The sequence below is a fragment of the Tachypleus tridentatus genome, chromosome 11 (genome assembly GCF_004210375.1).
Source record: "Tachypleus tridentatus isolate NWPU-2018 chromosome 11, ASM421037v1, whole genome shotgun sequence".
In the NCBI taxonomy this organism is placed as follows: domain Eukaryota; kingdom Metazoa; phylum Arthropoda; class Merostomata; order Xiphosura; family Limulidae; genus Tachypleus; species Tachypleus tridentatus.
The window spans coordinates 79,314,603-79,328,831 of record NC_134835.1 but is presented as its reverse complement, the minus strand read 5'-3'; the positions used below and the strand labels follow the sequence as shown (position 1 = coordinate 79,328,831).

The window sequence follows — 14,229 nt, the reverse complement described above, 5'->3', positions numbered from 1 at the left end:
AAACACCCCATCTTTGTAATATACCCCTGAAAGACAACCCCAGAAAAACAAATTATAAATATCTCTTTACAGCTTTATCAGAAAGTAAAACTTATTTACTTACTCCACAAATACTGAAATACCTACTTTATGAGACAATGACAGATCATTTGAGAAACTCAGCTTATCTGACTATCATGTTTCTAAAATGATGTTCCATTAAACACAACTTGCCTGTTTACCATGCTACTGAAAGAATGCTGCAGTAAACAGAAGTTATGTGTTTACCACGCTACAGAAAGGATGCTCCATTAAACACAAATTACCTGTTACCATGTTTCTGAAAGGATGCTCCATTAACACAAATTACCTGTTTACGATATCACTGAAAGCTATTCTAGTAAACACACCTTTTACCTGTTTACAATGGAATTAAAAGAATCACTCTGGAAAATATGCCTTTTACCTGTTTGCCATATTACTGTAGAAATGCTATAGAAAACTTTATTTTTTAACATCGTAATAAAATGATACTCTAGAAAACACAACTTTTATTTATTTGAGAAGCTACTGAAAAGACTCTTCAAAAACACAACATAAATGTTTACCAATGTACTAAAAGAATGTTCTACAACTACAAATTACTCCTTACCATGGTACTGAAATACAACATCTGATATCAAGCTGCTAAACTCTCCTTTGGAAATCAATTCACCTGTTAAAAAGCTGTTCTAGGAGATATAAGTTATGTGCTTACCATGCTACTTATAACTGCTTTAAAGAATACAACTAACCTGCATAACATGCTGTGAAGAGACTGCTCTTGAAAAAGAACTTACTTGTAACTTTACAGTTTATCATGTTGTTAAAAGAGTTTTCTAGGAACCAGCTTATCCTCTTACTATGTTTCTAAAAGCACTGATTTGTAAAACACAATACACTTTCTTTGCACTCAGTGACTGCTGAAAGAAAAACAACTGCTATAGGAAAAATGTCTGTACTCTGCTGCTGTGAAAGTGGTAAAAGAAAGAAACTTATCTGTTTACAACAATACAAAGAAATAACTGAGGGTAAATAGAAAAGGTTTAAAGCATAATGACAGAACTATGATTATCTAGTTACGTATCACTAAAGGAAAGAATATCATTACAACTGTTTTTGAAACCACTGAGAAACTTCAATAATTAAACATTCTTCAGACTACTTGTAATTGTGGCAATAAAAACATCAAAATGTAAGCTGGACATACCTGGCTACAGCCTCACTGTACACAAACCCTGCAGTTGCTCGATTCACAATTTCTGTACATATGTCTGTCCCTTCAATGCTTTGAAAACAGTAACAAGAAATTAGATATTACATTCTAAAAATTAAATCTAGTATGCACATGACTTTTAAAGTTCAATGGAATAAAGATACATAATTATGAGCAGACATTAACAACACTAATGACAACATAACACTACATTCTACTTAGTGTAAATGGAATACAAAATCATAACTGAGAAAGAGTAATAGCTACAATCTATGATGGATAACCTTAAATTATTTTATCATATTAACAATAGCTTATTTCTCCGTAAAAGGTGACTGGTCTGTTGCAGTATTTAACATTTCAGTGAACACTTTTCCAGAAATTACAAAATATATATATGCTTCGACTACTCATCACTAGATGACAGAGCTATAAATGTAGCACCAAATGTTTTAACTACAATATTTGCAACTTTTACCCCAACGGCTCTTGAAAAATATTTTATTAAGCGGTCTTGAACTGGAATCTAAACTTGAACCATCTAATCATAAGATGTCTGTCGAGTGTGCGTTGTACTTGTTTGAAGTTACTTACAGAACTACACAATGGGCTACTTGTGCTTTGCCTATTACAGTTATTGAAACTCGATTTATAGCGTTCCTAGTCCGCAGACATACCGATGTACCACTGGGAAGGATTTCTAATGAACCAGATCATCCCGATATATTCAAATCAAATCGAATTAGTTGTGCATATGTAGATTAGAGGTTATATAGGTTTAATTAAGTTTTAAATCAAATGGAATTTTTTTCTTTTTTCTATGAAAAAAACAGACCAAGGAGATTTTTCTAAAAACAAAAGATATAACGTAATTAAATATCTGGAACAAAAATGGTACAAACATGTAAAAAATGTTCTTATAAGGAAATAGGTTCTAGTATATAGATTGAATTAAAAGCTAAATTCTCAAGTTTACTGGATGTGACATAGATTCAAAAATATAGAATCGAAGTCCCAGCTAATGAACCGAATTCACAATTTAATCAAATTTCGAAGTTTCGCGTGGCCCCAATCTAAACCTCTATCAGGTTCAAAGAATAAGACACTGAGGTATGTCAGCAAACATCTCAATTCTTATGTTTACAAAGAGAAGAAGATATGGACAGTTAAATGAATAAAAACATTCTCAACAACCATATAACATCAAAAACAACACAGATAACAGAGTTTTTTTTGTATTTCCATCATCTGATATCAAATTTAGACAAGCTCAGTATTAAATCGCGAAAGACCTTGCACGGCCTGGTGATTTGGACATTTGAGTCACAAACTGCGGGTTGCGGGATCGGATCCCCTTACCAAACATGATCATCCTTTCATATACGAGGGCATTATAATGTAATGGTCAATATTACTATTCATTGATGAAGACTAGTCCAAACACTTGCAGTGGGCTGTAGCTTCCTTCTAGTCCATCACTTCAACTAATACAAATAATGAAATTCAACAAAACAACATCAACAAAAATTAAGTCGTGGATTCTTAATTAGCGTTTCAGTTTCCCAATAGGTATCATGAAAATACAGGTTTATGTCAGTATTTTGTAGTTGTCATTTTCACCCTGAACGGCATATTATATGCACAAAGAGTAAAAGACCATGCCAGAGATTTGTCACATATAGTTGTTTCTTATTTGGAACTGATAATCAGACAGAAAGCAACCAATCCAAGTGGCAGTCTTGGAATTAGAGCAATACGACAAACTAAGAAGTTTACAGTAAGGTATAAAAAATTAACGAAATTCTTGTTCTAAAATCAGTTTTTTTGACAAGCCACTTCTGTCGCAATAAATTAGTTTCTTTCGCATTTTAGCCTTCAATCATTAAACATGAAACTCAAGCAATTATGTCTTGTCGAAAATTTTTATTAAAACACTACAATACTATGATACATCAAGTACACCATTCATCTGACAACTTCTTTGTTTGTTTGTTTTAGAGCAAGACCAGTTTGGACAATTTGCTGTGTCCAATTTCGTACTAAGGATTTTATTGGTTCTAGGCTTTTCCTCTTATAAAGGCCCCCTCGAGACAGAACTTCTACGTGCAATACATTTGTAGTCATAGCTTGAGGTCCTCTAATTAGTCTAAGGCTCTGGGCTTCAGCCCAGTGATCTCATGTCTTAATCCATGGTTGACTGTGTCCACTATATGAAATCGAACCATAGATTTTAGCATTGTAGGTCTGTAAATTACTGCTGCACCACTGTAGTGCATGTGACAACTACTGAAGGAAAACACACTCTACTGTGATACATCATGTTCACGGATAATCTAACAACTAATGAAAGAAAACCCTACAAAACTGATACATCGCGTTCACCGAGCATTTGAAGCTATAGTGTTTCCCTGCGTCGAAGATGCTTTTTTTTCCTCCAAAATAAAGTCTCAAAATTTACCCTGCGTCTTTCAGGCTAAAGGTTACGTTGCTCATGGACCTAAACCTAAGCCAAGAGGAATCGTTTCGATACTAGACAGTAATCCAAGCCCCTCTATACGACCCAGAATGAAATGTGTAAGTTACTTAGCATTAAATAAATAAATAAACAAGATCAGGTTACTGTAGATATGGTGCTGTAATACCGGAACTCTTTTTAATTCTTCAGGTTTAGAATAAAGTTATTACTGGTAATAATACAGATATTACAGTGGTAATATAAGGTATACACTTTCAAAGGTAGATACGATAAGCATTTAGCTCACAAAAAACGAGAACTGAGCAAAAGGATTTATGTTCCGTAAGTCACTAAACAATCCACGTAGTGAGATTGGTGGAAGTGCTGCGACCTTATTCTTATGTTTTTTTTTGTTTTTTTTCTTTTCCAAAATTTAGCTAATCAAAATAGGTGTGCGTTTTGAACGCCGGGAGATACGATATATTATTTTGTTGTCATTTTTTTTGATATGATGTTAAGGCATTGCTGAACACACACAAAGATGTACTTCTTCGACGATTTGAATATTATTATTACCAAGTTTGTGATAAATTTGATAACTAAGCGGAATCTTAAAATTAGAATGTTCCAATATTATTTCTAAACACAATTATAAACTGTATAAGAAAAAATCCAGGATGTCTTACTTTGATTGATAGACTGCTTGTTGTTTTGCTAATCAAACAAAAAGTAAAAAGCTGGTGAAATCTACTGTCAACTTTTAAACTGATTTTACCAATCAATAGAGGGACTGATCATCACATTATAACGCTGAAAAGTTTGTTTTGTTTGTTTTGAATTTCGCGCAAAGCTACTCGAGGGCTATCTGCGCTAGCCATCCCTAATTTAGCAGTGTAAGACTAGAGGGAAGGCAGCTAGTCATCACCACCCACCGCCAACTCTTGAGCTACTATTTTACCAACGAATAGTGGGACTGACCGTCACATTATCACGCCCCCACGGCTGAAAGGGCGAGCATGTTTGGCGCGACCGGGATTCGAACCCGCGACCCTAGAATTACGAGTCAAACGCCTTCACACGCTTGACCATACCGGGTCTAACGCTGAAAGGATCAATATGTTTGGCTTCGGCGCAGACTGCGACGTGAACGCTATATATAATTAACATGCCATACTAGGATTAGTAAAATGATCAAAAACATTACTTGTATCCGTGGGTAACGACAAAAAGTAACTTCAATTAATATTGTTTGAAAGATGATAATCAACAAAACGATGATTTGCATGATGGGTTACTGTAATCTCTGTAACAGTAACAAAAATACCAGTGTGAAGAACCCAACTATATTTGTTCGTGTTGGTTTGAAAAAATATTGCGCGTTTTTATAGTCAAGTTGCATAACGTTAGTTTGTTGTTTTTCGCTGTAACGTTTATGCGCTACTATGCGTTATGCTATCAGAATATCACCAAACATTTATTTATGGAAATCTTAGGTTATTTAGGCGAACTTCTTTCCAAAGTAATACAATAATTATACGAGTGATATTATTTACACAACAATATAAACTACGTTATAATCAGTGATGACGAGAAACGTAACAGTAGAAGAGCGAACAACGTTTTATCTTCGGTCATCGTTGTTCGTCAGTGGGCAGTTTTGTCTGTTAATAAATAAACTACGTTAGTTACGTAACAGTATAAACTACGTTATTTATACAGGGTGTTCGGAAAGTCAGTGGGCAGTTTTGTCTGTTAATAAATACATAAGTGCACAGTGACTTTCCGAACACCTGTACAACAGTATAAACTACATTATTTAGTGAACAGTATAAACTACATTATTTAGTGAACAGTATAAACTACAAAACTTTCATAACAGTGTAAGCTACAATATTTTCACAAAGAGATAAATTATATTTATTTCACAATAGTATAAACTATAAAAAATTTTCCTTTGATTTATTTAAGCCAACACAGACTTTGATATATATTGGAGATATTCCAAACTTAATATATAGTAAAACTACAACAGATAGTAGGAGATTTAATGACAAAAATAACCACTAACATTTCCTGATGAGGTTGACGTTTATTATTCTACCACATCCCATTTTAGCTGTTTTGATTTTACAATATAGACTTTAATATTGCATGTCCATTAATGAATAATCTCAACTCACCATGAACGATGCCTAGAAATGTTAAAAGTTACATCTCTTCATGTAAACTGTATATGTTCTACTATGAACTATTTGTAAAGTGATACATCAACAAAAGAAACATTGGGTTAGTTCACCGTTGAGACTTCTGGCGACACAAAGAAACGCTATGAAAGCGAAACAAAACAAAGAAATTAAATCAACAATGCCAATAGAGAATTAATGTCAAAGATTGAAATAAATGGAGAAGAGTTAAATATCAGTTTATTTTAAACCACTTAATACAAACAGCCATAGGGCGTTCTGATTTCCTCCCAGTGAATCTAATAATAAATCTAGTGTAAAGGTTTATGAAAGTAAATGCACTTCAGGATTTTGAATGATTCCTAATTATAAACGTTTGCGTTAAAATACGAATTTCCTCGAGCATTGCAAATTTAAGCTTATATATGACAATGCTAGAAAAAGTGTTCTAAGTTATAAAGAAGATATGCTAATATTCCGAAAAATTGAATAACAAACAAGTAAACAAATGAAACAAGGGATAATTAGAAATGAAATTTTATTTTTTTTTATTAACGAAAGACTATTTGCACTTGATAAAATCCTAGCTGGTCTTTCATTTCTATTTACCGAAATTCGCTTTATTATCATTATGTATATAGGCTGATATTGAATATGTTATAATACTTTTATATCATAGCCTAAAGAAACATACGTAAAAATAAGTGAATGAGAAGCCATAAGGCAACAACAACTACCGATATAAAGTCACGTTGGAACAAAATGTATCAGAACTACATTTTGACATTGTTCGGCGTTACGTGGATAGTATGAATACAGTGAACTTTGATCGCTTTTGGGAGGAGTATGTAAAAGCCCTCCCAGAAACAATAAGTTTATATAAACTGATTATAAAGATGTGTCCAGACTAAGCAATCAGAATCTTTAAATGAGGTTATACCTTTCAATTAATGACATTAAAAATATAGGAATGCGGATCAACTTGGGACACCAGAATCATCCATAAAGAGACCTCCAACAGGTTGAACCTCATTGTAAGGAAAGGGAAACTTCTTGTAATAGGTAAGAATCCACGAAGCCAGTGACAAAAATCATCCAACACAATTAAGATGTCTGCATAAAAAAGCGACGCAAGTCAAATGTAAACAACACGTTTCTATGGCATGTATTTTTTTTCAACTGTCGCATATCTCAAGCTTCTGCTATTCCATATGTAGACATATTGGTCAAACAGCGGACGCAGCTCCTATGAATATTTGTGCGATAGAACTGTCGAAACAGGTGCTAGGAAACAGTTTTCCTCTTATACTAAATAGATCATGGAAATAGGCTGGGAGAAGGAGTATACTTAGAACATAAGAGTTTAACAGAAAAGTTCTTTTTTTTTTTTTTTGCAATAGAAACTGTGCTGCATGGCTGTTGTTAGTATGTACGAACTTCAGATAGTGCATGACCGGAGGTGGCGACATGGATCGTAACGACGTTGTAATATATAACATCCTCAACCTCTACAGACTAAAAAAAACAACAGAAAACTTAGAGAGCTTTACTAGTTTTACAAAACATCACTTACAAGAAAACAAACAATATTATACAGAAAACATTAAACATAACTAGTTCTGCATAATGTATTCATACGAAATCAAACAATATACTGGATGTATAAAACAGCTAGTTCTACATAGCATCCTTCACACAACATTAAACAACAATAGATTATATAAAACACAACTAGTCATACACAATACATTTTATATAAAATTTAAATAATAACTACTTCTACGCAGCCCCAGTCATACAGAATCACAAAACGGTAAAAATAATTTGTTGTATATGTGTTCTAAACCGAATCAAACGACTGATAACCACAAACCATAATATATACGGAACAAAAATATAAAAACTTGCTTGTTTTTTACATTATCAAACAAAACGAAGTGAGTTACAAGATTAGTGTTGCACATAGGTGATATCTCAGATAAACTTTTGTTCCTTTATGTTTAAGTCAAATGACGAGTATCGCACTGAAGAAAATGGTCTACTAGGCAGTGATTGATAGCAAACAAAATGTTTAAAATCATGTCTTATAGGTTTCTGATTCTAAAATACGTAATGAACTATTTACATTAAACCTAAAATGGTACAATAGCCATATGTACTTACTATTCAAAAACCATGTACAATATGCCCTCACTGCTGTAGGTCTCCAACAGTTCCACAATGTGAGGGTGTTTCAATAGGTGACAGATGGTAACTTCTCTCTTCAAATCTGAGATTACAAAAAACAAAGCCATACAATATGTTTCTGCAGAATTTATAACTCAGCAGTGTTAATACGAATGAAAAATGGGAAAAAAAATGACTTGTATGTATTTTCTGCTGTGTATCAGCAAGTAGCAATAACTTTTCAGCTACATTATGAGAAATGTCTTTCAATATTGGGAACCTGTTTTCGTCTTATGTCATAAAAAAATGATTCTCTTACATACCTGAACTAACCAGACTTAATATTCACGTAAAACTTTTCTCCATTGAGTACGTAAATATATAAGAACATCAGATGAATATACAACAAAAACATTTTATTTTCATATGATACAGACAGAAGAAGGAAATAGAAGTTAAAGAGGAGAAGCTAAAGTCCTGCATAGTGTGACGAAGGACAATGCAATGTTTGCAGTACTTAGCGTCCAGTACTGGTTTACAGTATATCACATGTTATTACATGTCCAATCTTCAGAGTTTTTACCGAACGCCTCCTCTGATATTTCAGCCTTGCTTTCTACAGAATTATAAATGTTTGATGTGGTAGTTTTGACTTCATACCTGAGTCGATAAGTGAACCTCAAAGTTAAAATTGGCAATTGCATGAAATATGGGAAACTGGTGAGTACCATGGTATGGAAGAGAACGTGACTGATTATACGTCAGTACGTGTGTGCGTGATCAACCCTTAGCATGTGAGCAAGTCAAACTGTGCATGTCACAACGTTTTAGTGAGTTACATTCAAAATTTAATAAAACTACTTAATTATCATAAAATATGAAAAAATCTGACATGAAAACCAAAGATAAAAATCAAGTTTTAATTTTATAAGTTTCAAGTTCTTAGTTGTAAAATCAAGTATCTAAAAAAAACCCTCAAAATCCCCTTGTGTGAGAATTTGGATATTCCTTCTCCAGCCATCTCCTCTTCTGGATTTTTTATCCATCCCCTAAAAAGCTACAAAATGTAACATAAAATATTCCCTAGAATTTCTTCATCCATATTCTGGATATATTTTAAATTCTTTATTCTTATGAAGCTAAAGACCAATCAAAGAAATTTCAAAAATTACTTTTCACACCCATCTGTTACATGCTGTAATTTACAACTTTCTAATAGATTTTTCTGAAATCGACTTCCATTCAATTTATAAGTAATAGAAACCCAATTCAAATCACTCATTATTATAGTCGTCATACCATATGGGCTTTCAGATAATTGACAATTTGGTTTGATGTGGTAAAAAATAAACATTTTCTCAGAAGAATACACTGGGAAGAATAGCTAAGTTTCTAACTGCTTAAGTCACATGATTAGGTATGTTCAAGTACTGGAAGTGGCAACCTGGTACCGTAGGTACTATTGCAAACCCTGGGACAATTCAAGCTTTAATCTTCAGACGATTTTTTTTAAAAATACGGGATGATACGATGGTACATTAAGAGTAGTAGCAAACTGGAAGATGCAAAAAAGGATGCAAATCTATGACAGCGTAAGAGAAAAAAAAGTAAAATACGCTTTTATCAGTCAATACGAATAAATCTGATACGTTAAATAACTTCCCTCCCTATTTTACTGCATTACTGATCATAACCACTTCTTTGACGTTGCTTTAACTACGTGACTTATCATAATGTGCGTGCCGACTGACGTGACTAACAACCTACCGAACTTGAATTAACCCAGATATATGTTAAGATAAATTGTGATAAACGCTCATATACAAGCATTACAAACATGTCTGTAAACATATATCAGCTTGGATTACAAAGGGGCTTCTACAATAAACAATGTTAACTTTTGCGTCGCAAAGTCTAGATAAGAAAAAGAAACCCACAAGTTTGTTTGTTGAATTTCAAGCAAAACTTGTTTGTTTTTCGTTAAGTATAAAGCTACACAAAGGACTATCCGTGTTCTGCCCGCCATGGGTATCGAAAACAGGCTTCTAGCGTTGTAACCCCAGAGACATACCGCTGTGCCACTATCCAAACATAGTCAAAGATTATCTGAGCTAGCCGTCCCTAATTTAGCAGTGATAGGTTAGAGAGGTTGAAGGTAGTCAACAACGTATACCAACAACTCTTGGGCTACTTTTATCGAATAACGAGAGTGACTGTCACACTATTACGCTCTCACAGCTGAAAGGGCCATCATGTTCGGAGTTGAGTTTCGAATCCGGTATCCACAGATTATGGGAAGAGCACCCTCATCACAAGGTTACGCCAGGCCGAAACCCAACAAAACAAAAAGTTAAAAATGAAGGTCTGAAACTGATATAGAAGTTCCAACTTTTTGCATATACTTGATTGTCTAGACTTGCCTATTGTATACAGCTTAACAAGTTTAGCAGTGTGCATGTAATTATCTCCACCTTAAGTTTAGTCTTGAACTGTTAATAAGACCTTCACAGGTATACTGTGAAAGTTTTCACTCTGCAACATCTTCAAAACGTAGCTGGTGACTTCAGCATCTAAAAATTTGAAATCCTGAAAATTCATGCCTTCACTTCGAAACTAAGAAGTCTTTGTACTTTCTGTAGCTTTCAATACCGGAATATTCGTGTCCTTCTGACAAGACGAAATATGAATGTTTACTTGTCGTTTTAATGACTTTAAAAATTGATATTTTACTTCTAGTATATTTATTTGTATATGTTATTGCTCTTATGAATTAAACTAATATAAAAGTTGGTTTCTCGAACGCTGTTTTCTATTAATATAAATGTTCCTGTTAATTTAGAATTTATAAAATTTGAGGTTCTGTTAAACGCTTAATGGGTTTTTGTTGTTTACAAACCGTTGTTAATGAGGACTCTGTAAGTAAACCTTGTACACTGATGTCAACTTCTTCAGGGAACATTAATTTATCATTTGCAACAACACATAGAACAAAACACTTGTGTTTACGTGTTGATACTCTCTTCTTCCTTTAATGTTACTTTCACTAAAAATATTCGTTGGAATGTTTAATATACCTAGTTTTAATCCTTTTTTTATTGTACTTATAAAGATTATTTAACACTGACTGTTAGTTTAGTATACGAGATATTATTGGGATTATGATCGAATATACCGTTAACAGTGAGATTACCCAATGAAGAAACAATGCCTGATCTTTACAAGTATGAACGCATTAATTCCATTACTGGGTTCGTTTTAATTGCGGTCTGTGTAGGTGACTTACTTTCATCAGAGGTTAACATTAATTTGAAAAAAAACTTCAGAATTCTCGTTCATAATGGCACAGGATGCACAATATTTCCATTTTCATACTAGAATTAGGCTTGATATCTATACTTTAGAAATCACGATAATTGTCATTGAATTTTTAAAGCCAGTATACGTCTTGTAGAAGAATCCAAGTTACGTTTAAAGTAATTATATGGTGGCTAGGATTAACAGGTTTTATTTCAACTGCTAAGTATTGAATCTCAAAGATACTAGATTATAATATATAATGTCCTCAACGTTTTTTTTATTCAGGGTATTTAAAATACTAAAGTCATTATATTTTTTAAACATATGAAAACCTGAACATCTTCCAAAAAATATGAAAACTACGAACTTGTATTATTGATTTTAAGCCAAGACACTGTGACTTCTATATAGGAGTTATAAAAGTTAACTTACAGGTCGTACGGAGAAGAGAAAATACCAATTTCTGAGTTCATCCAGAAACTTTTAAACCTTGCTCCTGAAGAAATAGTCCATTTCAAGTCCTAACTTACAAAGGCGTGTGATGCTACAATAGATGAGCTATCAATTAATTTAACATTGAAAAAGTATGGTACTGAGAAATAATATCAGATGAGTAAACCAACATAAACTGGCTATTTAGACCAAAAATAAACCATAATGAGGAATTATAAAGTCGATGATTTAATTTTTTCAGATATATTTTAAATAGAAGTGTAATTTTGACGTTTGTCAAGTTACATGTCCCTTAATCGAATTGTCTAAAGCGATTCTGGTGAAGCTAAGTTAAAACTTAACAACAACAGTATCCTTGTTATTAAACACAACGATGATGACAGTCCTGTTTTGCTAACAAGCATTATTTTACAAGTTGGTGCTGACGGTATGGCCCGGCATGGCTAAGTGGTTAAGGCGCTCGACTCGTAATCTGAGGGTCACGGGTTATAATTCCCGTCACACCAAACATGCTCGCCCTTTCAGCCGTGGAGGCGTTATAATGTTTCGATTGATCCCACTATTCGTTGGTAAAAGAGAGACCCAAGAGTTGGCGGTGGGTGGTGACGACTAGCTGCCTTCCTTCTAGTCTTACATTGCTAAATTAGGAACGGCTAGCGCAGATAGCCCTCATGTAGCTTTGCGTGAAATTAAAAACAAACCAAGTTTATGTTTACTCTAATGGTCTCTTTCATCAAATAAGCATGACCAAGAGCAGAAAAACTAGCTTTAAACGATAGGATCTCTGACGATGTTCAGCTCAGTAGATTAAGTTAGTTTTTAGTGTTCAGTGCGAAACAACAAAATAGGGTATTTACATTCTATCCATAGGTGAGAATCGAACATATGATTTTAGCGTTGTAAGTCAGTAACGTTACAACTGACTCGCCGGCGTAGCAGGAGGTGAAGACGATTAAAAAAAAAAAAGACCTGTGAGAGACTAAAATCAAGTAACACTTGTGAATATATATTTTATGTAGACCCCAGTAGCACTACGGAATGTCTGCGGAATCACACCGCTAGAAACCTGGTTTCGATACCCGTGATGTGCAGAGCACAGATACCCCATTGTATAGTTTTGTATTTAACTCTAAACAAACAATCTGACATAATAATGAATATGTGAGAAATGAGGTCAGTGAGATAAAACATTCACTTACAAAATAGCGTCGACAGGTTTGTATGCTGCATACATATTTAATTAGTAATATGTATATTTCATACACTACTTCCTATATTTCTAAAGTTGTTGGTGTTGCATGTATAGAGACATTTGTAGTGTAGTTTAATGTATTTTTAAATTTCATATTATTACTGAATATTTCATACAAGTTTGAATGTTGCTATTATCGCCGACTGATTATACTACATGGTTAAATTTTAATGTTTAATATTAGTAGCGCAGCAACCGTACGTTTTCGATTTCGATCAGAAGCATCTTTGGTTATTAGTGACGTTGCTATAACAGCTGATACTTTTAATTCTGACGACGTAACAAAATCTTTTAATCATGTCTGATTGTTGGTTGTTTCATTGTTTGAATTTAATGGCCCTGCTGTTTAAATTATTACACATTTAAAATATGGTGGTGATGGTTTTACTAAACAATTATATTTGAATAACTGTCTCGAAATAAATACATTGTTAAGCGTTTTTGGCGTTGATATAAGAATTAATAATTTTTGAAAGATGTAGTTTCTGTTATATGAATTTCTAAAAGAATTAGTGATGTTTGATTGGTGTAAATTTGCTGTGTGGGTCATTACATTATTAAGTGTTAATTGGGTTGTTACAAGAATTAATAATGTTTGATTGGTGTAGTTTGATCATATGGTTTATAACTGATTAAATGTTAATAGGATTGTTACAATATCTGCTCATATTTATAAATTGCGGTGTCGCTATTAGGATTATTTCATATCTAAATATCAATAGTATTCTTGACCAAACTAACTTAATACAACATGCTGACTCAAAACAGTTTGACACAACGGCAGCATCCAGATCCCAATGCAACAATCACCAATGCATGCCATACACTGAGTATACACCATCCAGATCGCTCACCTGAAGTTGTCTACTAACAAAATGCGACATTTCTTACCGACGAAAACACTAATGGTAACTGTTCATATTCTGCCCTTTCTTATAGCTACCAACCAGTTACTGCTAAACTCGGGTGGACCTAAAAATTGTCGAGTGGCAGAGTGAAAGAGATTCCAGAGCAGACTTCACTTTGTTAATCTCACCTTACAGATGAAGACCAAGACATGACCTTCATGTGTGGAAGCATTAACCAGTTGGTCACGGCGACATGTAGAAGAAGATACACAGAGTCATAACTAGATCTAAAGATTGTACTACAAGTTTGGATGGTGTACGAATCTCCACTTTTCAGAAAC

At 33.6% G+C, this 14,229-nt stretch overlaps 1 protein-coding gene across 1 annotated transcript in view; it reads right to left on the bottom strand.

Annotated features, from left to right (window-relative positions):
- The window catches only part of LOC143232564 (peripheral plasma membrane protein CASK-like), a 236,809-nt gene that overhangs the window by 139,809 nt on the left and 82,771 nt on the right, over window positions 1–14,229 (bottom strand). Inside the window, exons 3-4 of the mRNA XM_076468137.1 lie at window positions 8,036–8,141; window positions 1,229–1,306 (exon numbers count right to left, since the gene is read on the bottom strand). Coding sequence (XP_076324252.1) covers window positions 1,229–1,306; window positions 8,036–8,141 — 184 coding nt within the window. The remainder of the gene's footprint in view (window positions 1–1,228; window positions 1,307–8,035; window positions 8,142–14,229) is intronic.